At 47.5% G+C, this 26282-nt stretch overlaps 2 protein-coding genes across 6 annotated transcripts in view; one reads left to right on the top strand and one right to left on the bottom strand.

The window, feature by feature from the left end:
* Nucleotides 1-14782, top strand: part of NXN (nucleoredoxin) — a 142663-nt gene extending 127881 nt beyond the window's left edge. For 2 of the 3 annotated variants that reach the window (XM_011359899.2, XM_023530535.1), the window contains 3 exons: nucleotides 7946-8125; nucleotides 9944-10068; nucleotides 13127-14782. In XM_011359899.2, the coding sequence (XP_011358201.2) occupies nucleotides 7946-8125; nucleotides 9944-10068; nucleotides 13127-13309 (488 nt within the window). In that variant the 3' untranslated portion in view covers nucleotides 13310-14782. The remainder of the gene's footprint in view (nucleotides 1-7945; nucleotides 8126-9943; nucleotides 10069-13126) is intronic. The other variant, XM_023530536.1, reaches the window with a different exon arrangement.
* Nucleotides 14783-20106: 5324 nt separating this feature from the next.
* On the bottom strand, nucleotides 20107-26273 carry MRM3 (mitochondrial rRNA methyltransferase 3). 3 transcript variants are annotated; one of them, XM_011359900.2, is made up of 4 exons: nucleotides 25957-26273; nucleotides 25417-25661; nucleotides 23246-23413; nucleotides 20107-21208 (listed from the first exon to the last, which is right to left on the bottom strand). In XM_011359900.2, the coding sequence occupies exons 1-4, from the start codon at nucleotides 26268-26270 to the stop codon at nucleotides 20670-20672; spliced, it is 1266 nt and encodes a 421-aa protein (XP_011358202.1). In that variant the 5' UTR covers nucleotides 26271-26273; the 3' UTR covers nucleotides 20107-20669. The 3 variants fall into 3 exon arrangements, with proteins under 3 accessions (XP_011358202.1, XP_023386302.1, XP_023386301.1); XM_023530534.1 differs by lacking the exon at nucleotides 25957-26273 and adding an exon at nucleotides 24248-24331 and having other exon boundaries at nucleotides 25475-25611; XM_023530533.1 differs by lacking the exon at nucleotides 25957-26273 and having other exon boundaries at nucleotides 25475-25660.
* Nucleotides 26274-26282: the final 9 nt, after the last annotated feature.

Here is a 26282-nt window from a genome sequence, read left to right as displayed (position 1 = left end):
TGCAGCAGTACTGTTAATAGAGTTTTAATTTAAAAATCAGATTCAATTTCTCAATTACATATTTTAATATTGTAATCACAAGACTGACCTGTTACTGTGCTGGGCCACATTCTTTTAAACAAAAACAAACATGGAAGTTAAATACCAAATATTCATAGATGTCTTGACACACAAAAACGTTAATACTGTGGGTTTGATTCACATTTCTGAACTTCATTCTAGATCTTCCTAGATTTGAAAGATGCTCACTAGTTAAGGAAATAATTATATCATTTCAATTATATCATTTTGGAAGTCTCTTTCTTGTTCTTGAGGTTGTATATGTGGGTGGCCCTCTTCACAGTGCTGTCTCCTCGTCCTCCAAATAGGACAGTCTCTTTGCCTTCAGAACCCTTGTAGTTCAAGTTCCTGGTCTGATATTATTTCTGAATTCTTCTCTCTAGTCTTGGAAGCCTGCATCTCCTTCCCAGGCTGCACCATCCCTCAACTGATTTTTGCTTTTCTTTGCCTCCGAGGATATTTAAATAACTCTAGTCTAGCTCTAAATACCTTTGAACTTGAAGGAGTTGTATATTCTTTCCTACTCTTCAGAGCATCACAGAATTATTTTTGATTGAATTCTGAATATTTCTGAGCTTCGTGTGACTCTGTGGTTACAACTTTCAAAGTCATTTAACTGATGTGTTTATAAGTATGTATGTACAGTCTGAGCAGTTTTTACTCACAACACCTCTGACACCAAATGTGTGCGATTTTTTTCCACACACACCAACCAGTTCTCTGCTGTCGCACACATACAATTCAATTCAATTCTGACACTATATACCTGGAGTTAGAATCAGACCCACAGGCTAAGGGCTCAGTCCCACAGGACTGCCTGCCTCTCCCCCACTTCAGATGCCAGTTGCAAGTCTCAGGCCTCCCATACTTTTGACTGACTGGCTGATAGGGTCAGGGTTTCTGTAACCCCCACTCCCATCAGGTTCAATAATTTGCTAGAACAGCTCACAGAATTTAGGAAAACATTTTACTTACTATTGCTGGCTTATTATAAAGGATACAACTCAGGAACAAATGGAAGAGATGCACAGGGCAAGGTTTGTGGGAAGGGGCCTGGACTTTCCATGTCCTCTCCAGGTGCACCACCCTCCCAAGCAACTTCCATGGAAGCAACATCAGTCTGGCAGCTCTCTGAACTTGTCACTTAGTGGTTTTTATGGAAGTTTCACTATGTAGGCATGATGGGTTAAATTGTTGGCCATTAGTCATTAATTCAACCTCCAGCTCTTCTCTCTTCCCCAGAGGTTGAGGTTGAGGGGTGGAGCAGAACAGTCCAACCTATGAATCCTGCCTTTCTATTGACCAGCCCCCATTCTGAAGCTATTTAGGGGCCAACGGCCACCCAGCAGTCATCTCATTAGCATACAAAAAGACACTCTTACTACTCTCATATTTCAAGGGTCTTGTGCCAGGATCTGAGACTAAGACAAAAGATGCACCTATAACCCTATCATTCAGGAAATTATAAGGGTTTTAGGAGCTCTGTGCCAGGAACTGGGGCTGAAGACCAAATATTTATGTCTTATTTCAATATCACAATGTACACACACACACACAGAGTCAGTGAAGGGTTCCGCTGTGAGCATCTGGTCTTCAGCACATCTTTCAGCATTCTCAAATAGGAGAGAGAGCTCATGCTCCCTGTTTGACTCTATGTGTCCTAGGCTTTCACTCAACTTTGTCTCCTCCTGAAGCATTTAGATGAAGGTGCTTTCACTGAATGACACCTGGTACATTCCTCACCCCCCACTCAAGGTGAGCACCTCCATCTGCCTGGCCTTGCGCCTTACAGTAAGCGAGTCACTTGATCTGACAGTTACTTTCTGTATTGAGTTGCATGAGGGCAGAGCTCCCCTATGTTATCCTGACAGGCTCGGATGAAAATGGGTAACGCGGAAAGAATGCATACTCCTCTGAGCATCTTGGGAGCTGGGCTTGGAGTGTGGCTGGATTCTGAGTGTCACCCAGCATACTAAAAGAGGCCTTCATAAAATGCCAGCAGTTTGTTATGTCCATCCGGGTATGGTGAGAGAGTCTGGGTCTTGAGGCTGTTGCCCCTCAAGTCACCCCTTTCACAGAGTGGCAGGACCCGCTGTGGGTCTTGATGATGAGTTTGCCCTGGACTGGCCAGGTCACAAGTCCTGCTGCTGCTGGCAGGCAAGTCACTGGCTCTCTCAAGGAGCCACCTGAGTTCACCAAAGCTCTGGCATTTGGTCTCCATCCATTTCTTTTGTCTCTGGGGACTAGCTGGGTTACCCTGAGTTCCGGGAGGGCCTCCCTACTCCTAGTGCTTTATGCAGACTGCGGAATTTGCAGCTCTATAAGCTGTTTAAAAATGGCTTTCTAAGGAAAGGGTTTAGACATACTTGTCAAAAGGCAAATCCCATTAGCAATTGTCTAACTAATCCTGGCTGTCAGAGAACACCGTGTTCTTTGCAAGGAGGCTTAGAGCCCCTTCTCCCCTGGGTTAAGGGCCCTGGCTGGTTTTGTTTCTCCCCCTTCCTTTGCCCCCCACCTTTGGGGAGGCAGCTGGGGCCTAGAGTGGATACAGGCCCTGCCACCAGGAAAACAAGTGCTTGAGGCCTGGCAGCTGGGAGGCAGTGGTGTGAGGACTATTTGCTCTCCCGGGGTCTGTTTTTCCTCAGTTTCTCTGTTGACTGCTTGTTCTTCTGCCTTTTCTTCCTTTTCTTCTTTCTTCCTCTATTTTTGGCCTTTCTCTTTTCTTTCCCTCCTTTCTCTTCTCTTTCCCTCCCTTTGCCCCCTTCCCTGCCCCTTTCAAAAAAATACATTCAAGGCAGAATCTATTTATTATACATAGAAGCAAAGAATTTGGAGCTTGTATTTTTCAGTCCGTGGGAGGTGAGGGGCCATGCTGGTATGTTTTTGTAGACAGCACTCAGTGTTAAAAGGGCTGGTGTAGGTTATCTGGCCTTGGCCCATGGACTTGAGGGAAGCTGGCTCCATGGGCCGAGGCGAGGGGCTACCTCAGGACCTACTGAGCAGCTTCCATGTTCTGTTTTGTCTTGTTTTATTTTGAGAACATGAAAAAAGAGTAAACATGAAAGGACAAAGGTAATATAACAAACACCTACCTAGATTTGACATTTTTGCTTCAGGTGTTTAAATTATAAACAAATGGGAGCATTAATACAGACAACAGTGGAGTTCCATTCATTCCTCTGCAGTGCCTTTCTCCTTCCTTCCACCCTGGGCGGAAACACTACCATATGTTTAATGTGTTTCCTCATAATCTGTTTTCATATTTTAACTGCACATATGTGAATCCTTGAATAATATAGAGCTGTGTTGGATGTGTATTTTAGAAGTATACTTAAATGTCGACATGCCGTAATATTCTGCAACTTGCTTTTTTTTCTCACTTAATGTTATATTTTCAAGATTTCTCCCTATCGATATTTTTATCTGGTTCATTTCTTTTCAGTGCCGAGAAGTGTTTCGTTGTATGACTGTACTTTGGTTTAATAACTTGTTCCACTGTTGATTGGCAATTGGTTGTGTCTGGTTTTTCTGTATTACAAGAATATCACCATAAATGTCTTTATGCCTGTTTCCTGAGGCAGGCACGTGCCTGATCAGCTTTTGGGTCTGCTGGCTAAGTTCAGGTAGGCCCAGACCCATCCCTTTGACCTCTTGGGTTTTTCTGAGTTTCACCACACAAAGCCCCTTAGCTCTGTAAGCAAAAGAAGGTTTGAGGGGAGCCGGGAGGGATAGAAGAGGTGATCTGATGAACAGAACTGGCAGTCGATGAAGCCAGGACATGGTTTGTATTGTCATCCCCACACCCCACCCCTACCATTCTTTCGTTCTTGTTTGGTTCTTATTTTATGTTAATACATATATCATAACACCATTTGAAGAAACTGAAACATATCTATGTCACCCGCATTCCTACCTCACTAACACGACTGTTTTCACTTTTCTAAGTCCCTTTTGGTCTCTCTGTCCACACACATACACATTTGTCCATAGCTGTAATTGTACACATAGCATTGTGTATTCTGTATTTTCTACTTAACAATACGTTTTCTATTTAACAATACATTTTCCATCTTGCCACAGTCTTCATAACGATCATTTTTGTGGTCACATGATATTTTGCCTTGCCAATGTGCCCTAACCTCCTTTTTCTGTCATAGGGTCTGTTTTCCCTTCCATTTCTCTTCTCAACTCCCAGCAATCTTTGAGTGCTTACTCCCAGCCCCTCAGATCGTGTTGCCATCTGGAAGCAGAGAGAGAAAGCTTTCTGAGTCGCAACCCTCCCCAGCTTCTCTGCCCCAGACTCTGCCACCAGTGCCATCTCCTTCAAAACTGCCACTTTCCTTGGCAGTAGAAAAGCAAACTATGTGAAAGTCTCAGAGTACATGGCTTTGAGATTGTTTTAAATACTTACAAAGAAGCTCCTTCCAGGAGGAAACAGTTGGAGTAGGCTTCTTGGGCCTCTTTCTCCAGCTTTGGAGGGAGATGGTCAAGAGAATTCTTGGGCACTGTTTGTGGTCCAGCACAGCTCCCCAGGGTGGGAGGCTTGGGGCTGAAGCCCTCTCTAGGAGCCTAGAGTCTATGTCTTATGCCCAAAAGTTAAGCTTCGGATGGTGCAAGTAAAAGAACTTCAACCCCAGGTTTGGCAGACGTGCCACTGTAGCTGGAACTCTTGCTGCGGTGCTGACATCACTTCTGTATTCTGTTTCTTTAGCTGACTTTCTTCAGCCAGCATGGAGGTTTCTTTTTATTCTAGAGCAAAGCACCAGTCTTCAGTACCTCTACCTTCTTATGAGCCAAATAATCAACGTAGGGATGCTAAAAAAACAAAACAAAAAAACGATGAACTTATTTATAACAAGACCTGATATTTATGAGTACTCACCGTATACCAGATACTCTGCTAAAAAGCATCTGTACTTGTTATCTTTTTTATTCCTCACAACAACCAAATAAGATAGGGACTACCCCCATTTGATGGCTAGGGAAACGAGGCTCTGAGAAGTTAAGAGACTTGCCTAGATCTTCCTTAGAATTCTATCTGTGCTTTCCCCTCAACCAGCCCAGCCATCCCAGCTGGGAAATAATAAGTTTAAGCGAAGCAGAGATGAGCTGCTCCTTTTCATCCCCTCCAGAGAAGCCCCTTGCTGGTGTGGAAGTTATTTTGTATAAAGGCATCGATTAGAAATTTTCCATTCCCTTTAAGTTTCCCATTAGAGGCTTTGCCCTATTTTCTCCTTAGAAGTCTCTGCTTCAGGGAACCTGCTTCAGGGGAGGGAGAGCAGGGAATGCATGATGGGGAAGGAAAGGGAAGGGGTGATTTTAATCTAGGCCTCCTTCCCCACAGTCTTGGGAAGGAAGAGAAGAGGGAGGTGGGTGGTGCAGATGCTGGGGCCTTCCTGTGCCATAGTCACCAGAGTCCCCAACCCAGGTGCTGTGAGAGACCCCACCAGTGAGTGGCCCAGTAGAAAGCAGCATCTTTTAGAACAGGCAGACCAGAGTTCCTGTCCCAGCTTGGCTACTCATTAGCCAGATGACCTTGGGTGGGTAACTTGACCTTTTGTAAAAGGAGGATAACCGTACTTCCCGTAACCATCTGTTATGAGGATTGAGGACTGAGTGGGGTAGTGTCTGTTGTGCCTCGCACAGAACAGATGCACTGGGGAGGCGAGCTTCCCTCTCTCGCCCGCTCGCTCATCTCTGGAGGAAAGCTTGCACTTAGGGCTCTCAGGCCGAGCTAACCAAGATCTGGTTACAGGAAGAGGGCCTGGCACGGCGCATGTCGATTCTTTTCCCCATTCTTGTGCCACAAATGGGCTTCTCTGGGTTGAATCTGACTGGCTATTGTACCAAGTCATTTTCTACGCCACAGTCACATGTGCCTTGTTATCTTGGGCTCAAATACATGGGTTTCGGTACTCAAAGCACCAAATACAAGCAGGGACTCTGGTTTTTCATAGTCGTGGGGAAGGTGTAGCGAGACCCATGGCCTGGGGAGCTACTCCTTGGTGGAATCAGCTGGGGACTCCGGGTCCTTGCCCTGCTGTCCTGGTTCCCACAGGCATGGACTGAAGAGAGGCCCCCGAGAATAGTCCCCTGGAGAAACTGAGGCACCAAACCAGGAAGTAGACTTTTTTGCCTTCAGATTTTACTTTTCCTCCTTTCTCTGTCCTCTGTGCTTGCTTGTCCTCTGCAGACCCAACTTGGCATCCTATGTCTGGGTTACAAACAGAACGGCTGCTGTGTCTAATCATAGCAGTGGGTGGGCCCTGGTTTAACCCAACACTCGTAATTGCCCAATTTCAGGAATACACTGATTCTCTGATTAAAGAACTTCACCAAAGCATTTTTGAGAAGGGGCATGGTGATGGGGAGGCTCTCGTCTACAGCCAGCTGGTCCGTTGTGGCACAGCCCCAGCTTCAGTTAAGGCTGCTGACTCAAAGCCCAGCCCAGTCCTGGGAGATGGGGACACACCTGATGTGAGCCCCAGGCCTCCAGGGGATAATGTGCAGCTGTGAGGATGAGACTGGAAATGCCTAAGCCTCCTGTGCTCTAACACACAACTTCTCCGGAGACCTGGACCGCTCTGAGCGCGTCTTAAAGTCCCACGGGAATGGTCCGCGATGTGGTGGGAATGGCTGTCCACCAGAGCCCATTTCTCTCTGGGCCTGTTCCTAACATGTCAAGCCACTTCTTCGAATAGGTGTCAGCATAATGAATTCATTTATTCCTTTTGAATGTAGGCCCACCACTGCATGCCTGCTCTGCTGGCCACCACGGCAGATTACAAAACACCAGGGCCATATTTCTGGTACCTCAGCGTCCCCCTCAATGAAAAGTAAAATGTCAGTGGAGCAAATTATCAACCGAATGCTTTGGAATCTATAAATATTAAATTGCTCTGGCTTTCACTGGCCCACATAAAATTAAAGCTCTGGTCAGCTCTGGAGGAGATGGTTGGTGGTGGGTGGCCACCTCCTGGCTGGAGGAGAAGCAGCGGGGTGCAAAAAGCAGGGAGGTAGAAAACCCAAATGTGACTATTACCCAGGATGGAGTTTTTTTGATTTTTCATTTGAGGCTTTATGGTTGGGGGTCTGTGGGGTTGGCTGGGAGCTTCGTGTTGCATTTCTTACCCCAGCCCAGGACCGTAATGTGAGGGCAGTGCATCGCCAGCAGTGTACTCCCTCCAGGGACTGTCCCCCTTAGAGCCAGTATTGGAACCTCCCCAGGCAGCAGGCTGGAGATTGGGGGTGGGAGCTGCTAGCTCGCTGGCAGCCAGCTGTCCTCCTCCTGTTTTCCTGCTGTAGCCCCTGCCCCAGGCACCTTTCCGACATAGCCCCCTTACCTCATACTCACACTGTTTGGGGGGGTTCTGCCCTGTCTGTGTGAGGACTCCCAACGCATGGTTGATTTGTGCTGGTTTGTGCATCTGTAGCAAGGACGCTACCTGAGAACGTGTTTTTATGCCCCCTTGGTTTAGTTTAGACTCTTAGCAGGCAGGGGCAGCATCTCCCGCATCTTTGGAATCTGCTTAGAATTTAGTGATTGCTTCCATGTGCCAAGACCCTGTACGAAGCTCTTTAAGTGCACGACTCATTGATCTTTACATAGTGGGATAAGGTAGGAACTGCAGTGCATTCACCATGTGGCAGCGGCGGATATGAGGCCCGGAGAGGTGAAGGGACTTGCTTGGGGTTCCATGGAGAAGTTACATGCAGACCCAAGGGAGTTCTGCGGCTTTTTTCTGGCTGAGCCTGGGTGCTATCCCAGGGCTTTCTGATTCTTAATCCTGAGCCTGTATCTTGTCCTGGGTCCTCTTGGGAACTGTGGGTGGGAGCTGGCCCCTCCTGCTGGGTCCTGTGGCCAAGCTTTCTCTCTCCCTTGCAGGCATCCCCACCCTCATTGTGCTGGACCCGCAGGGGGAGGTGATCACACGGCAGGGGCGGGCGGAGGTGCTGAACGACGAGGACTGCAGGGGGTTTCCGTGGCACCCGAAGCCTGTGCTGGAGCTCTCGGACTCCAACGCTGTGCAGCTCAACGAGGGCCCCTGCCTCGTCCTTTTTGTAGGTATGAAGCTCAGGGAGGGGAGGAAGCTCAGCAGGCGGAGGAGGGGACCGGGTGCAGGGCAGGCAGCAGGATAGGACAGAGCTCACATGGAGGGTATCTGTCCCTGCTGCTTCTTTCTGTCACGAAACAATGCAGAGCCTGGGCCTTTGTCTCTCCCAGCAGCCTTGCTTTTGACCCCAATGATTTATTCACAGCTTTCCCCCTGTGGGAGGTGTTCTGGGAGCTGCTGCTGTGCTTGCCTTCCTAGCTGCTCCTGACTGCCAGCTGGGAAGAATAGGTCAGGCCCATTGGATGCCCTGCTCCCCCACACCTCATGAACAGACCCGTTGTTGGAAAGAAGCAGAGCTGCAGCAGCTGCAGGGTCTGGGCACCCTCAGGCCCGGGCTCACCCAGGGTGCTCCTGCCAGTCACCTGTGTTCTGACCAGTTGCCCCCAGGGCTTCCGGAGCTGTCCCAGCCCCTTGTGGCCAAGTGCCCCTCTCAGTCTCCACTGTCTCGCCCACTCTGGTGCTGAGCTTTGGGTCGAGAGGACACAGAAACATTTACTCTGGATTTCCTACAGCTCCGTGGGGTGACCCTGAATCCTTGTGCAAATGGAGCAGTGGCTTCCCAAAGTCCACCTCACTCGCTGCCTTGGGACTTACTGCTCAATTCCAACTCCAAATAATTCTGGGTACTAGGATCATGGCTGAGATGCTGCCATACCTACTTCATTGAGGGGGTTTGGGGGCATGTACAACATCCTACCCCTGTTCTCTGAATGTCTGGTGTGGGGGTCCCCAGGGGAGCCATATGCAGACTCAGACAGGGAATTCTTAAGCAGACTGATTTGTAGGCTGGTCCTGTGCTTAGAAGACTGAGGCCCTCTGGGGAGAGCCGGCCTTGGGACTTTCCTGACTGCTGTAGGCTCCCACACCCATGTCCTGGGGCCTGGGAAACAATTCTAAACTGAGAGACAATTGGAAACCTCGCTGGCCATCTGCAGATATGGACACAGGGTCCCACAGAGGCGAGGGGTTCCCAGCATCACAGAGCTAATTAGATATGGGTCTGGAATGTATCCTGCAGAGTCTGCACTCTGTAGGCCTCTTGGGCTGCGTGGCATTTCTGGGTGAAGGTCATCTGCTGGTACCTGCTCCCCCAACCTCCCCACCCCCCGCTCTGCCACTCTTGGGGAGTTGGTTACAGGGTTCAGCAGGAGTGAGCCCTGTGGCCCCCCAGCATATGGCTAATCCTATCCTGCTATTTCACTGGTGACAAGAGATGCCTCCCAGGGGGCCCTGGGGATACTGGTCCCCTGGTTTCCATCCATCAGCCTGTTTCCTCCCAGGGGATTCTGGCTGCCAGCTGTGCCTCCTCACCAACACTACTGACCAGACAGACTATAGTCCTACCCACCACCACAACCACCACCACTTCTGTCATTTTCATTAGGAAATCAAGAGATCCAAGGTCATGGCATCTCATTCTGCGATTGAGAAAATCTACCAGGACCTCAGGTCCTGGTTTAGGGAAAACTCAGCTTCCAAGGTGGGTTTGTGATGAATTCAGTGACAAAGATCACATTTGCCTGGAGCGTTAGTGCTACTCAGTGTGGCGAGTTGTTCCTGGGGGTCATGGTACAGGAGTGCGCTGTGCGAGCAAGTGAGTACCTTCGACCCACTTTCATGCACCCAGGAGCCAAGGCCTGTGTCCCAGGGGAAGCTTCTCCATTCAGGGGCTGCCCAATGGACCTTTCAGGCCCTGGACTCAGGGTCCCCAGGGGCAGCATCTCTGACAAGTCATTGCGCTTCTTCATGTCTTTCTCTACCCATCACAGATTCTGAGGATGACGGGGAGTCCGAAGCAGCCAAACAGCTGATTCAGCCAATAGCCGAGAAGATCATCGCCAAGTACAAAGCCAAAGAAGAGGAGGCTCCGCTTCTGTTCTTCGTAGCGGGGGAGGTGAGCACCACTGGGGCCGGCCTAGGCCGACTTTTAGAACATGCCCGATGGACTCTGGGGCATGTTTGAAGGGGCCCTGGGGTCTGGGGTGACAGCGCGTCTGGGACAGCCCACAGACAAATGTGACGGGAAAGGGCGTGTCATCATCAGTCATGAAGGCCATTTCCTGCCCCTGCTGCTTTCCTCATCCATCTTTCTCACTCAGCAGCCGCAGAGCAGCAGGATACTCTCCTAGGACAGAGCCCCCTTGTACCGTCTCCCACTGTGGCTGCTGGGGAGAGTGACAGCCACAGAAATCATGATCAACACTCATTCCCTGGGGGCTAGGTCCAAAGCAGGCCCTTGATGTTTTACAGATTGTCTGCTTGGTTAGTCCTTTCCCACCGGCCTGCAGAGTGAGTTTTTCCCATTATAGGGATCCCGCTGGGGGCCACAGCTCTGACCTGCAGTTACCCAGCCAGCCCAAGGTTGGAAACTGCTGATATCTCTGTCTTTCACCCACTGCTTATCCCTTAAAACTGGACTGGATCAAGCAGAGGACTTTTCACAGGGTTGGGAGGCCAAACCCTTCAGTTAGGCCACCTCTGGCAGGTGCCTGCCTCTCCCAACGTGTAGGAGCCTCCATCCAGTAGACATGGGAATCTTTGTAAGATGGCTGCAGTCAGCGCAGACACCGTACCTCGGTTCCCACCCCCAAGAGCCATCCTGCGCATGTGCTCTACCGCCTCCCCCACCCAGCCAGCCAGGCACCCGCCGTAAGCTGGTTATTGACGGATGCATGGTTAGAAGCCCCCCCTGCCCTCCTTCCACCCATCTGCACTTTCAGTTGGTCTGAGCCCCGTGCTCATTTCACGCTGTGTTTGGCTCCCAGGAGAGGCAGCAGCAGCCACCCCGAACTACCACCCATTCATCATCTCCTCAGTAGCTGCCTCTGCTAAGCCCTGCTGGGCCCCTTGCAGGCAGCCAAAGTCACCCTGCTTGGCTGTGGGGTGGTGGGAACAAAGGTTCACAGGGCCCTGCCTTGGGGCTACGCAAGCCCACTCCACACAAAGCACAAATGGAGACTGCTCTGAATTTATTTAACCCCTTTTGAATGGCTCTGAGAAAAGATGGGAGCAGAACAGGAAAGGCTTAGCCGGGTTGTGGGTGGGGCTGGAGGGCTCTAGAAACTGCTGTAAAAATGTGGCTGAAAAGGAGCATTTGCAAGTTTTCTACATACCAGGCACCAAGCCAAGTACTTCCCCTATACCATCCCGTTTGTCCCCACCTCTCTGGCTGGGGACATAATCATTACCGTTTCACAGATGAGGAAAGAGAGTCTCTGAGAGGGTGAGAGACTGCTCCCCGTCTCTGATGGCTGGCTCTCACACCTCTGATGGCTGGCTCTCACACAGGAGTGTTCGCTGGCTCTCACACCTCGCCTAGCCCCCATGTGAGCTGGTACTAGATCCATTTTATAGGGCATGAGACCTGGGCTCGGAGAAGTAACTTGCCAGATCACACATTAAGTAGGTAGCAGAGAGAGGAGTGAATATGAGGTTGCTATGACTCCAGAAATGGTGTCCTTTTGTCCTTTGGTTTGGCAGACGGACAGGCCCAGGCCTAAAAGGAAGGATGGGACAGAGGAGCCTGGTCATCCACTGCTCCAGTTCCCCACCTGGCCACCCCGTCCTTCCCGTGCTCTTCACCTGGGCTCTTAGCCTTGGCAGCTCTCTTGGTCCGATTCTCTGGCCTCGTGCTCAGAAGTAAGGCCACGTGGAATGGTGGTGGGCACAGGGCACTGCAACATCAGGCACTGACTGAACGGCTCTGAGTGCAGAACTCTGCCCTCTCACATTCCACCAGGGCCACGGGGAACCCCTAGTTTGTCTAGATCCTATTTGCTCTGGCAGGCAGAAATCTTCCCTTCTGAAGCCTGATAACAGACATTAAAATTCATCTACCTGTGTTTTGCTCAGAGGGAGAGGGAAGGGGAGGCAATGGGAATTCAATGTATAGTATTTGTCCAGGTGTCTCCCTCTGTTTATCATGAAGATTGTTTATTAACCAGTATGGAGGGCCCGAATTAGGTGAACAGTGTTGAATGTTGAATCACCCAGCACCTGCTGGGAAGTACATGCTGTTTCTGGGGTGGGGGAAATAATGCGAACACTAATAATCTTCCTAAAGATTTGCCCTTTGAGAAATGAATGTTTTTAGTCTCAGAAACTGGTGAGCTGTATAGTTTATGCATTCCTGGCATTTAAGGCCAGGAATACCCCACGCCTTTTCTCTGCAGGGCAACTCATGTCTTTTCATTCAGTTTAGAATATTGCATATTTTAGTGTGAGATCTCCTTTGGATGGGTATGTAGACATCATTTTCTGTTACCTACCAAACAAGGATTGACAGCGTAAAAGGTAATCTCAAATGGTTGCTCCCTTGCAAATCTGTCTCCTGTCTTTGGATTTTCATGTTTGCCTTTATACTTAATAAGGTTACATCTGATTTTAGGGGAATTCATCTGGACAGTCGCTGGGAATATATGATAAAGGGCCAGCTTCCTGCTCAGATAAATACAGCGCCCCATGCAAACTTCAGTAGTACTTAGCCCTGTCTTCCAGGCTGGCTGTGCGGCTCCTGCCCCCTGAAACCACAGGGGTGGGGTGGGGGCAGTTCTGTTTAAAACGTTCCGGAGCTGAGGTCCAGATGGGCCTCGGGTAATCCACAATGGGGCTGCAAATGATTCAGAGTTGATTGCAGAAGTAAGTAATCAAAGGACGTCACATTTTTACAAAGCAGAGGACACAGAAAAGTTACCTTCATGCTAATAAAGAAGACTTGCCTGGAAGATTGGGCTGATGCAGAGACAATTTTATGAACCAGCCTCCTTCTCTGCAAGGCAGGGCAGGGTCCACTGCTCCCCGTTCTCAGAGCCCATCTTTCCTGGAAAGGGCCCGCTCTTTAGGATGATGATGGATGAGTTCCATTCTTTGCCATCTGGGGAACCTAGACCCAGGGGACTCTCTACTGATTCTTGAAAACTTACTGGTTCTCTCTCCCTTCTGGTGACTTCCAGGATGACATGACTGACTCCCTGCGAGATTACACCAACCTGCCCGAGGCTGCCCCTTTGCTCACCATTCTGGACATGTCAGCCCGGGCCAAGTACGTGATGGACGTGGAGGAGATCACCCCTGCCATTGTGGAGGCCTTTGTGAATGACTTCCTAGCAGAAAAGCTCAAACCAGAGCCCATCTAGTGGGGCTCCGGCCTCATGAGACGTTATTTAAAACTCAGTCTTCTCCTCCTCCTTCTTCCCTTCCTTCCCTCCGCCCATGGACTTTTCCAGCGTGTCCTGAATCACACAACCCAAGTGTCCAACCTCTCTGTGGTGCCTTGTTTTCTGCATTAACTCCTCAGCTAGCACCCTAGGGTGCGCATCCTCTCAGCAGCAGAAGAACCCACCATGTTTGGAGACTCTGCTTGGGATTGACAGGGCTGCCGTAACCTGGCCAGAGCTGGGGCTGCATCACTCTCTTAGTCACCAGCTCTTGGTGAAGTATCTTCCAGGGTGTTCTGCCGAGTGGGCGTGAAGGGACAGCGCATTGGTGCTCTGGCTCTGCCTCTGGTGTCAGCATGCACACGCAGAGCCGACTCAGCTCAGTGACACAGATGGAGCTGGGAAAGGGCTGCAGCCTCATTAGGCCTCAGCTTGGAGCTGCTGGTGGGAACATCCTTTCCTAGGTGACTTAGTCTGTCTTGGTCTGAGGGCAAAACACTAGCTTGTCAGTCAGTTCTTAGGCAGGGACTATCTGGATCTCAAAGGAAGGTTGTGTTCTTTTCTGGTGAGAAAAAGAGTAGCTATGGTAATGATTCATATAGGAATTGCTTACTTTGAGCTCCTACCATGTGATAAGAGCTTCTCATTCCTTCCTTATCTCTCTTTCTTCCTTGATCTTGGCCTTCTCTAAGTTTCTGTCTTCTCATACAAACAGCCCCTACTAGCTTGGAATTTTGTTAATAAATTCTTCCCCTTGGACATCGTCCCAAGAAGATGCACTTGGCCCTGGTTCTTGAAGGAACGCTGCCTCACCAGTGCAGACCTCTGACTCAGCCCAGCTTTGGGCCTAGGGCCGCTGGAGCTCTGGTGAGGTGGCAGTGCCCACCTTTGGTTACCCCTGCCATTCCCTTTTCTTTTTAAAGCAGAATTAAAAAGAGACAAGAAATTACCAGAAGCCTAGCTTTTTCCTAAGAAGCTGCGGAAAGAGCTGTGCCCCAGGGTATAAGTAAGGGCAGAGGACATGTTGATAAAGAGTAGGCCTTGGAGCCACTTAGCTAGACCCAGGTAGCTCAGCTTCTTATTTGGGCTGAACTGACTACAAAAAGGAAAATTTCAGCACCTGTGTACTAAGGATTTGGGAAAGAGGGCTTTGCCTGGGGACTTTCAGGATTTTAGCCTATCTCAGCCAGCCAGATGTCAGAGTCTTTAAAACACTTCCAGGCCTTACCCCTGGCTCCACTTCACAGCACTCTGCCAACTAAGATCATTTATTTGGAAAACCCAGCTCCCCCAATTAGCTGTAACACCATTGCTCCTTGCCAAATTGAATTGTTGATTTGTAGTTCAGAGGTACAAAATTAGTTGGCAATTAGACTATTACTCGATGTCACCAGCCTGAAATGCAATCACCTAGTAAGAAATAAAGCAGGCATCTCTGGACGTTATCAACCACTTGGCCTTTTCTGTCCTTAAAAACAAAAACCTTTTGCTTATGGTGCTGTGCTCTTAGGAGGTGGACAGTGGGATGGGTGGGGGGGACATATCAGATCCTCTTGACTTTCATTGGATACCTGGGAGCTATGCATCAGAATTTTTGAGAACTCCAAGACCTAACACAGTCACCCATCACATCTTCCAGAAGCTAGAAAGTTCATTTGAATTAGAGCCAGAGCTCAGGCCTCCATCTCTCCTGGTTCAACTTGCCCTTGCTGGGGGTAGATTCTCAGATTACAGACATGCTTGTGGATTCTCATACTCATTCCCTCCTTACAATGGAGCAGATGCTCTGAAGCCTGAGAAGAACAGGTAGGGAAACACAAGACCCAGATGGATCTCCCTGTGCAGAATGGGAAAATAGTTGGAGACCCTCAAACTGACTTCTACCTTAGGGCTAGAGGCCCATCTGGGAACCTTGCCAGTGTCTCCTTTGTGGGGTGGGATGGATGTGGGAACAAGGTTGACCTTGCTTGGAAGATGGGCAGGGGGCAGGGTTTCTGTCTATGCCCTATATTGGGATGACCTTGGAGGAAACAAAAAGTGGTCTCTCTTAGAAGCTTATCTTCTGAGACAGAAGGTGAAGTCCAGTGAGGAGTCATTTGTGATCCTCCTATGTCTTGCACAGGGCTGACTGAACTATTTGCCACTAATGTGAACTAGATTCTTGATTCCAAAATTCTCTTTTCAGAGTAGGCGTGTAGGTTAGTGAAGATCAGTGAGAATGTTTACTAAAAAGGTGCTTAGTTTTATATAGTGGTGACTTTGGGGGGAGGAATGCGGGAGGAGGATCACTTCACCCCAGTGCCCACGAAATAGCCACGTCTCAATAGTGTGAGGGATCTTAAACGTTATTGATGCAGACGAAGTGGGTGGCTTCTTAATTTCCACTAAGCATCTCTAAAATACCTTAAAATTCTTGTCGCTAATTGGAAGCAGGTTAAAACACCAGCTGTGGCACATTCAAGGGCTTCCGAAGGCAGCTAAGGGAACCAAGCCCTGCAGGCTGAGGCAGGATGGCGGTTGTAAAAATGCCACCCTGGGGTTCCAGGTCTGTGTTCACCTCGATGACTTCCAGATCCCGTTGTAGCCTGTTTTCACAAGAGGTGAGATTTTTTTTTTTTTTTTACCTGTCCCTGACAATAAAGATCTGCTTAAGATAAAGGGTATATGTTTGCATTGATATTACAGTGGGCAGCTGCAAATGCCAGTGGGTGACTGAAAACTAGCTTCCTTTCCAAGAGTGAGGTGGCTGCCTGCTATGTTTCTTTCAAAGAGTGTGTCCTCGAAATCAGTAGCTCTCACTTATCTGAGCACAGGGAGCCAGTACTGCTTTTCTGGCATCAGCCAAGCTTCCAGTGGTAATTTTCAGCCAGACTTTGTTTTTTCCTGTTGCCTAATTAAAGACACTGAAAAGCTGTTCTCTCCTTCTGCTGCCTTGTTCTGGGGCAGCAAACTGAATTCTGCAATGACGTAAACACAAAGTAGGATATGGTCCAGGAACAGATCCACCGGATCTAATAAGCTGTTGCACTGTCACCTTAGGGAGAAAACCACGTGTGTGCGTGCACGTGTGACAATGCTGTACACTCGCATTGTAGCGCTGGGAAAGACGTGAGCGAGTGTCTGGCCCAGGCCTCTCCAGTCATGCAAGGAGGGGTGTGCACACATTCTAGTCAGTGTCATTTCCTCTGGCCAGCCTGGGCAGGCCCGTGCTTACGCAGTAGGACTGGGACACCACTGTTGTGTAGTCTGTGGGGAGGCTCAGCCATGTCCTTCACAGCTTCTCTCTGGGTGCTACAGTGTGAACCGACAACTAACCAGAGGCCAGGATCTTTCAAGTTCCAGGATCTTTCAAGTTCGCCCTGAAATGGCTGTGTGGAAGTGAGCACTTAGCCCACATCCCTCTTTGCTGATACCAACAAGGACAAGAGCACCCCCTGCTTTCCTCCAGGCAGGCTGCTCAAGGGAGAATTCTTTGGGGACAAATAGCTGTTGTTTATTAGCTTCATTATTCCTGCTAATAGTGCATGTGCAAAGGATGAAATATTTTCCAGGAAACAAAAGGTTTTATATTCGGTCTGCTCTGTGGCTGGCATTTCTCCTTCTGGGGGAAATATAACATTAGGATGCTCTGGGCACACCTTATATGTGAAAGCATGAAGTAAATATGCTTCATTTTCAAGGCATAAGTATGTCTCCTCCCTTGGTGTTGGGAGTCTCTCCCATGCCAGGAAATGTATTATTAGATTTGGGTAGGACTTGTTCTGAGGGACTGTTGGATTTCCATTAAATAATGTGCCAAGACATGAAAGCCTCTGTCCCCAGGCCCACAGGCCAGTGGGAAGCCCAAAGGAGAGACAGCCTCAAGTCTGGATTTGTGGGTGCTCGTGCCCCACACAAATGAGTCACCCATACAGGCTAGAACTAGGATAGATATAGTAGGAGGCATGATCTCAGGACCAGGGCCAAAAAATAAACCTTTAGACATCAGAAGACATGGGAGTGCCCAACCAATCAAGAGCTACTCTGCCAGCTTGCAGTCAGTATCTGCCCTCATTTCCCATTAAAGAGGTACAAGGGAGGCTGGGAGGCCAGACCCTGCTGCAGCCATGTTGCCTCCCCAACCTTTGTTCCCTTCTTGCATTTTGCAGCAGCAGCAGCTTTGGTGATGGCCCTCACCAACTAACTCTTAGGCTTCAAATGAAAAAAACTCTTTCCTACAAAACAAATGCAGTAACAAAACTGATACTGTCCATGTGTTCAGATTCCTCAGCCATACTCGGCCTTTGAGCAGCAGCCCCAGCTTCCTGAGGCTTTCAGCGAGGATTGTTTGCAGCTGCTTCAATGTAACATGGCAACTTAGTTCAGAGACTAAGACATCCAGAGCAGTCATCCTGGCTCATTCATTAATTTGGCTTCTAGCTTATTACCTTTGTGTATTAATTGATGAAAATAGACAAAATAAGACCTTGGAGTTTAAAGGTGTCTACATGAGTGTTTCCTAAAAAAAAATTTAAAGGTGAGCCAGTCAGGTCTGCTCCTACAGGAGGGCAGAGGTGGCTCAGCCAAGAGGGAGGATTCAGGCACTGCAGTGCAACTGGTAGTTTTCAGCACTAGCCATGGTACCATGCATGGGTGAGGTGCTGTCACCGAGGTCTTTGGTGGCAGAGTGACAAAAGTGGAGCTGAAAGCAACTCAGCTTAGATGGTGGTGATATCTGGTGTTGCTGTTAATCCTGGGGCAAGTGGTAGGACCCAGGTGGAACCAGTCCTGAGGTCTGTTCATCTTCTGGGCTTTAATGATGGATTGTAACCAGGAGCTGGCAGCTGTGACTGGGGAAAGAGGAAGTTTCAGCTCTCCCTGCCCTGAAGCTCCAAGCCAAGGGTGAGGCAGAGGGTTCTTGGTGTGGCATGAGGACATCAGCATTTGCCCAAAGCTGTTTTCCCAGAGGACCCCAAAGGGGAAAGTTACATTAATTTTGTTTGCTGCAGCCACTCCCCATTTCTGTGCATTTTCTTAATTTTTGGTCTAATGCCTTCCTATACTTCAGATTCTCTCGAATCAGTGACAACTCGATGGGTCTCTGCCTTCAGCACCTCTGAACACAAATGGCTTGCAAAATGCCCTGTGGTGGAGAGAGACTTTTGACTCCATCCTTTTTTCAGTAATTTAAATCCAAGAAAAATCCCCATCCCTGTTCGGGGTTGGGAGTGGTTTTGAGGCGTGGCTGCCACCTTGTGGCAAAAATCATATTACAGCTATGCTCAACATAAAGGCAAGGGGCAGCTTGGTTGACCTTCTGACAGCTGCTCTTTCAGCCAAGCAGTGTTTTGCTTGTCATATACTGCTCAGTTCTTATTATTTCCTGGGATAAATGGTGACAGAGCAAATGTTGGCCTCAAAATTGAGAATTCAAGATAGTGATTTTCCAATATCACTCAGCAAACAACTTTACCATTTGCTTCCCCTGTAGTCATTTTAAAGTAAAAAAAAATTTGTCCTCCCCTGTTAAATCATACCCACAAAAATACAAAAGGAACTCACAAGGCATGGACTATAACAAGAATGGGATGTAAATTTCTTTTCCGTCTTAACCCCAGGATGATAAAATAGGCTTAGAATTACTTGCCAGGTATGCTGTTTTGCATTGTTTTGTTTTTCTGAACAAGAACAAGGTAAAGGGTTTATTGTTCTTTCATTGACTTATTTTGTAACAAATATCAGGAGGAACAGTAATCCAGGGACAAAAATTGCAAGAGACTGGTTTCATGCCAGAAAGGCATGAGCTTCCTTTGATGACTTGTTTCTCTAGCACTTTTCCAAAGGTGTTGAGACCAAATGTCAATAGACTCAAGGGGTACAGTTCTCTGGGCTGTCTCCCAGATTTAGCATTATGGCTATGAAGCTAGCTGGCAGGCTAGGCCGCAGCCTTTCTGGGCTCAGCACACTAGAAAGGCTGTGGGCTCATCTACTTTCTAAAAGCTAACAGTCTCAAGAACAACCTGCGGCCATTTGCATTGGACATTTGTGTGGGGCCTTGGGCAGGCCTGGACCAGAGTGGGGCACCAGAGCAATGGCTCTGGCTGGTCAGCCTGGGAGAGCATAGCCAACCAGAGATTGTTCCTGCAAAAACCCCTCCCCTCAAACATACCAAAGCAATCCCACCCTGCCACTTTGGGTACAAGCCATACTTGCTCTCTTAGTTCTCTTGAGAGGAAGTTTTACCAGGGAGCTGGGGGAGCTGATGGGGAAGAAAGGGTGGCTGCAATTTCTCTTGGACATGCCGGCAACCTGACCTCCCCGGAATGAGCAGCTGAAGGGCTCCCAAGGAATACTAACCATTATAGGAACCACTGTACGGGAGGGATGTGGTAAAACTACAGTTAGTGTCATCCTCAACTCCAACCTGTGGTTGCAAAAGCATTGCTTGAAATAGGTCCCATACTCCAGTCCCACCCACACCCTTCCCACAGTGATTTAAAACAGTGATTACCACCTGCATTTGCCCTTGTGTCTCTGGCTACATCCCAGCTAGCACCTGGTAGGTAAGGATCTAGCTTGCCCTGGTTCCCTGGGGGTTTGAGAAAAGAACAGCAGGGTCTTGCTACAGGGTCGTGGGCCCAAGGGCCCCAAGTTCTCATCCTCAGAGCCTCAGCCTCTCTCCCATCGAAGGAGCCCTCTGTTTACATAGCAGCCAGGAATGTTGGCATATTCCAAGCAGGTTCTGTTCCTCTATATGGCGGGGAGAGGGGATTAATGTAAATAAGGAACTCAAGTCATTACATTTAACCAAAAGTGTTAATATAAATTCAGACTGACAGTAGGAAACTAGAAAGAAGGGTATGGCTTTCCTGACAAGATGCAGAATTAGGCTGAAGATTTTAAAACCGTTTCCTTCTTTTTGGAACAGAGTCCTCAAAAAGATATCTGCAGAGGTGCTACGAATGCATAACGCCAGCTGTTTCACCAGAAATGGGGTGGGGGGGTGGGTGGATCGTGTTACACGTATACAGTGGCTGTTTACATCAAGACTTGAACAAACAATTGCAAAGACTGACACAGCCAGAATGAAAAACCAACTAGCTACTGAATGCCATCACCTGTAGCCCATGTGTATATATATTTATATATATATATATAAGGATTTTGACCTTTGTTATTTTTGAGGATAAGCAGAAATCGATGGGAACTCTTACTTTCCCAATAACCATGCAATAGCATCACCCTACCTGCTGCCTCCTGAATTTGGCCTGAGAGCTAGTAACCAACTCTACCAACCTCCTAACAATGTAGGAGGAACTGGAGACAACCTCAAACCAAGGACTGACTGCCATGTCCCCTCTCAGTGGTAACTCCTGTCTCTGCTCAAGTGTTCCGCCCTTAACCGCAGTTGTCTTTTCCCTTCAAAAAGTAAGATGCTGGCAGCCATGGCCGAGTTCAGGCTGTCCACACCAGGCACGACAGGGATCAACAGCCTCTTGCCCCCAGTGCTCTCAGCCAACTGCAGGGACTCCAGGCTCACGCCGTGGGTCTCCCCACCTATGACCACAGCTGCTGGTGCCTCTGTCCAGTCCAAGTCGTAATTCTGGACCTCAAGTTCAGGGAGCCAGCCTTTACTGTCCCCAGTTTCTGGATCCTCTTCCTCCTCCTCATACTTGTGAAACTTTGAAAGTTGTCGGTCACACATCCAACCATAGTCACTGGCTTTATTGGACTTCTGGGGCTGGGCATAAAGGCCACAGTTGTCAGCCACGTAGACCCGGGTGTCGGTGGGCAAGTAGCTGGGCACCACTTCCCAGTCCAGATTGTTGATAATGGGCACCTGGAAATGCGCACCCATACCTGCCCGCAGCACTTTGGGCTCCCAGGCGTCCACACAGCCTAGAAAATAACAGGATCCAACCAACATTACAAATCTCAAATGAGGGGACTTTGGAGTAAATCAGATTAGTTCTAGATTAGGATATAAAAAAATGTCCTATTGTAGCCTTGATAGCTGGCACCTCTGCCTCCCCAGTAATGGCAGTGTCCAGCAAAGGGACTACAGGAGGAGTTCCTGCTAAAGCTGAAACATGTTATTCATCCTTTCAACAATTACCACACACATGTGCCAGACACCGTACAGGAGAGGCAAAGAGCATTAAAGACTCTAACCTCAAGGAGCTCATAATATAAAAGCATGAACAGGGTAACAGGAAACCCTTGTACAAAGCAGGGCTATCAGGAAAAACATCCCAGAGAACATGACACTGAATTGGATCTTCAAAAATAGGATCTTGGTAGAGCAAGGCCCAGGCAGAGGACAAGGTTACAGAAGGGGGAAGAATGCCACAGTCCAAGAACTGTAAGTAAGGTGGATCAGGCCAATTAATGGGTGAGGGTGTGGTGGGAGGCAAGAGGAGAGGCAGGCAAAGACCAATTTAAAGGAAGCTGGGTATGCCAGGCTGAGGAGTTTAGGATTTTATCTAAAAGACAGTATAATGCCATTGAAGGATTTTAAAGCAGTGACAGAATCTGGTTTATGATTTAGAAAGACACATTTGGCTTCAATGTTGAATCTGGATTGGAACAGGAAAGATACCAGAGATGGGAAAATTAGATTAGTGGCAATTTGAGTAATCCAGGGAGAACCAAAGCAACGGCCTTGTCATTCACACACACACACACACCCCTGCTCTTACACCATAATAAGAAGGCTGAAAATCATTCTTTTATGTATAGGCACGTGCTAAGCCCAACCCCTTCTATGCATTGGCAGACACTTCGCCTTTCCCAAGATCACAGGCTGGAAGAGAGTAAGACCAGGGCACCACAAATCTACCATCCTCCCCTGACTTCTTAGCACAAGTCTCCTCATTACAAGTTAGTTTTAGAAGAGGGGTCAGACTCATGAGGCAAGCCATCTAGTGTGACCCCCCTAACTGGTAGTGAGTACAGGGCAAGATGAAATCCCCCATCTTCATGTCCTAGATACTGGGCAGCACACCAAGGGTTCCCTACTTTTTCCTACTCTTTACACACCAGCCACCAGCAACAATGAGAAAACCACTACTGCTTGGATTATACAGGCACATTTTCAAAACAACACCTCTCAGAGCCCTCAACAATGGGGTGGGGAAGCAGGTACTAATAATAGCTCTCACGCTGGCAGAGAAATGCGCTTGGACAAGGTGTGCTTGGGGAAAGAGTTAAAAGGAGAAACTTAGGCAAGTCTCAGCAATGGGTGCCACTACTAGTTTACATTGAATGGTGAGTAGCTTGAGTGTTTCTGATGAATGATCCTCTCCCCTTAAGTTGTAATAGGAATTTTAGGCATGTCTCAACCAACTGTGAGGCAAATCTGTTTAGAGCCAAGCCTACTAATCCCCATTTCTGATGAGAGGAGGGAAAAAAAAAAACGTAATGAGGCTAATTTGTGTTGAGGGGTGTTGGACTCCTGGGTCTAAAGGAAACATCACACTGTGACAGCATTCTTTTCACAGGATTCAAAATGTCAAGAGTGACAAAGGTCTTATATGCCCAACAATTTGGGAACTCGAGATCATTAAGTAAAAGACTTAAAACCAAGCGTTAAAATTGGCATCACTTTCTTTCCCTGATTTAAGTTCTTTCTTTTGTAACCTAGCAGATGTCAAAATAATTTTAAAAGACAATCCACATGTGCTGAAGTACTGTGAGCCAGTACATGTATAGTGCTAAGTACTTTATGTGCATCATATCACTTAGTACTCAAAACAACCCAACCAGGTAGATTCTGTTACTATACCCACTTTATAAATAAGGAAACTGACAGAATATTGCTCACTGACCTATAGCTAATAAAGGGCAGATGCAAGATTCAAACCCATGCATGTCTGCCTATAGAGCCAGCTCACTGACAAATGGCCACCCAATCCACCCAGTCACACGTGCTCTTACCTTTGGTGAGTAATACTTTGCTGCAGCCTGCCCCAGCAGCAGATCTCAGAATTGTCCCCAGGTTTCCAGGGTCACGGATATTGTCACAAATCAACAATAAGGGCAGTGAATGGTGAAGCTGAGTCTCTGGGTATGTCATCGTAACATGGTCAGGTTTAGCAAAAATCCCTGAAGAAACAAAATAGGAGGTTCAATTGTCTGATGTGGACATGGGGAATAATCTGATTTTTCGGTTCTTTATCACTTTCTATGTTCTTAATTACATAAGTAATAAATACATTCTGACTGAAAAAATTCAAACATAAAGTCCTACCAGTGACCCCCTGCAAAACTGTTCAATGCTGGAGTGTATCCTTTCAGAACTTGTTCTGTGCATCTATCTACATACATGTACATCTATTCATATACAGGTGCTTTTTTCTTTTACATAAAAAAATCATACTCTGTGTATTATTCTGTAATCTACTTATTTAACTCTATAATCTGTCTTAGAGAACATATATGTCAATACATTCAGAGCTATCTTATTTTAACTGCTGCATGTTATTTTGTAACATGAACGTACCACATCTATTTATTAGCTCTTCCCCAACTGACATTATTATTTTCAATTTTCCCTATTATAAACAACACTACAATAAACATCCCTGCATGACTCTTTGTGCAAATGTTCAAATATTTCCCTAGGAAAAACACCTGTAAGTAAAATGAATAGGTAGTGTATGTGCACTCTTAATGTTAATAGGTACTGCCAAACTGCCCTCCCCACAGGCTATTCAGTTTATTCACACTAAGAACGCATAAATTCCTGTACCAACCCCATCAATGAAGACAACAGAATGGCATCGGGCATCTGTATGCTATAATAAGATCCTGCATTTAAGAGTCACAGATAGCCACAAGAGCATTCAGTGGGTCAGGGAACCTTAGAAATCCTTTAACTTCTACTTGAATGGTGGTAGTGATGAGAACTCAATACTTATAGAGGCTCCACTTACTTACATTACTGGATTTTAGAGATGTGCCTGAAGTCTGACAGGTAGTGCTACATCTCATTGATTTCTTCCTTTACCCCACTCCTCAAAACTGAAGGAAACATGATAAGGATAAGCTAAATATTATATAGTTTGAAAAGTCAGGAAATGATGAAAGCAGTCATAATGATGAAGGGCCCACAGAAGTCCAGGATACACTGGTCATTGTTAGCACACATGCCCAAAGTGGCAAATGTGGTAAAAATGAGTGATACTCTCACTGGAGCATGGAGTAGGGATTGAGAGGTATAGCTAATAAGAGTACAGTTACTTAGCGTAGAAAACTTTAATAGTCCAGGTTCCCAATCTAGGGGAGAGTTCTGAGCACAAAGACACAGATCCCTGTTACTTGTTGGGTTACAGAAATAAGAGATGGTCCTCAGAATTTTCTTTCCCAACTAATAGCTGCACAGTGAGCCCACATAAGGAATACATATGCATTACTGGTTTGTGAGGCCCTGGCCTAAACATTAGAATCTTGAAGATAACACATCCTGCCCTAACTGTCCCTTACTATCCAAGGGAAACCTCTAGACTTACTACTATTCAATTTTCAGATCTTAAATATAACTCTATTGTGAAAAGATATAAAGAATTTAGTCTTTCCATGTTTAGAAGAAACTTTCTAAGTGCTGTAGACATCAGTTACTTAAAACCTTAAGATAGATTCAACCAAATGATTTCCTGTTCAGTGAGCTAAACAAGGCAATAAATTGCAGGCTACTGCTCAGACCTGCTTCTAGAATAAGAGGGTGTCAATCTTAAGTATCACCACACTGGTATAAGTTTTGGAAATGGAAGGCTAAATCTTTTGGTAAACATTTTCTTATTTAGTTGGACATTAAAGGTTAAAGAAGTGACCTAAAAACATAAAGTTTGAGGAACAGTAGTTACTCCTTAGGACTATAAAGAGCCATAATACTATTGACAAAAACAAAAACAACTCTGGCTTCAGTTTCCACTAAAAATACTATAATATGCACAGATTTTGAGAACTGTACTTTTCTGGGTGTCTTAAAAAATAAAAGTTTGGCAATAACATTTTTAACTTGGTTTAAATAAAATTTGTTGCCCTAACACAAGTATAAACAAATAATCCTAGGTTTCTACTTCTAGTGACACTGTATAACCACTGACCCATTATTCCTTGTGGTGTTACTAGGTCGGACCAATCCTTGATATCCTCAAATTTCACCTTAATGAGGCTGACACCTTTCAGCTTATCAATGGGCAGCTCCTTTATGTATTCCAGACGACTAAAGAAGAAAACTTGTGGCACAGCACCAGCCTTCAGAGCGTCTGCAATCAGCCTGCGACCTTCCAGCAGGATCTTCCCTCGTTTTTCCCGAAACGGCCTGGACTTAACTATTGTCATTACACTGCTGTGGGTGGAAACAGAAAGACCAGTAATTGCCAACATCCTTGACACCGAGACACACCTAGTTCTAAAAGACATAAAACTGACTTATTCCGAGGAAATTACTTATTCTTCCCACCTTTTAAAAAGAGGCTCTTCAAAGGTGTGTTAACCTAGATGCACAGAAACAAAGGGCAGGCGCGGATAAACCAGCGGGTGGTACTGGAAGAAGTACTCCCAGCTGGAAGGAAGAAGTTAAGTTCCCGCTGTGAGGCGGAGAGAGAAAAAGGAATACTTGACAAGCTTCAGAAGCACATCACCTTAGCCTTTTGTCCCCGGGTAAAGCCTTATCGTAGCGAAGCCCCGACTCTTCCCAGGTGCTGGGCGTCTGGGATGGGGGCACCCTAATCGGCTGCTTCAGTCGCTGCACGTGGGTACTGGCCTCAGCCGCCGCCTTCCTGGGCTTCTTCCCAGCATCGGGCTTCCGTTCCACCTCCTGTCGGGATGGAAACAGTACTTTTACGGGGCTCCGCCGCAGCGCCCGGACCCAGCGCCGCGCGTCCAGGTCCCAAGTCTGGACCACTGGCAGCAAGGGTCGGGAGGCCCACCCCATGGCCTTCACCAGCGCCGCCATCTTCCCCCGCGC

The sequence above is a fragment of the Pteropus vampyrus genome, unplaced genomic scaffold, assembly GCF_000151845.1.
Source record: "Pteropus vampyrus isolate Shadow unplaced genomic scaffold, Pvam_2.0 Scaffold50, whole genome shotgun sequence".
Classification (NCBI taxonomy): Eukaryota; Metazoa; Chordata; class Mammalia; order Chiroptera; family Pteropodidae; genus Pteropus; species Pteropus vampyrus.
Note: the sequence above shows the minus strand (reverse complement) of the source record. Positions and strands in the feature narration are given on the sequence as shown.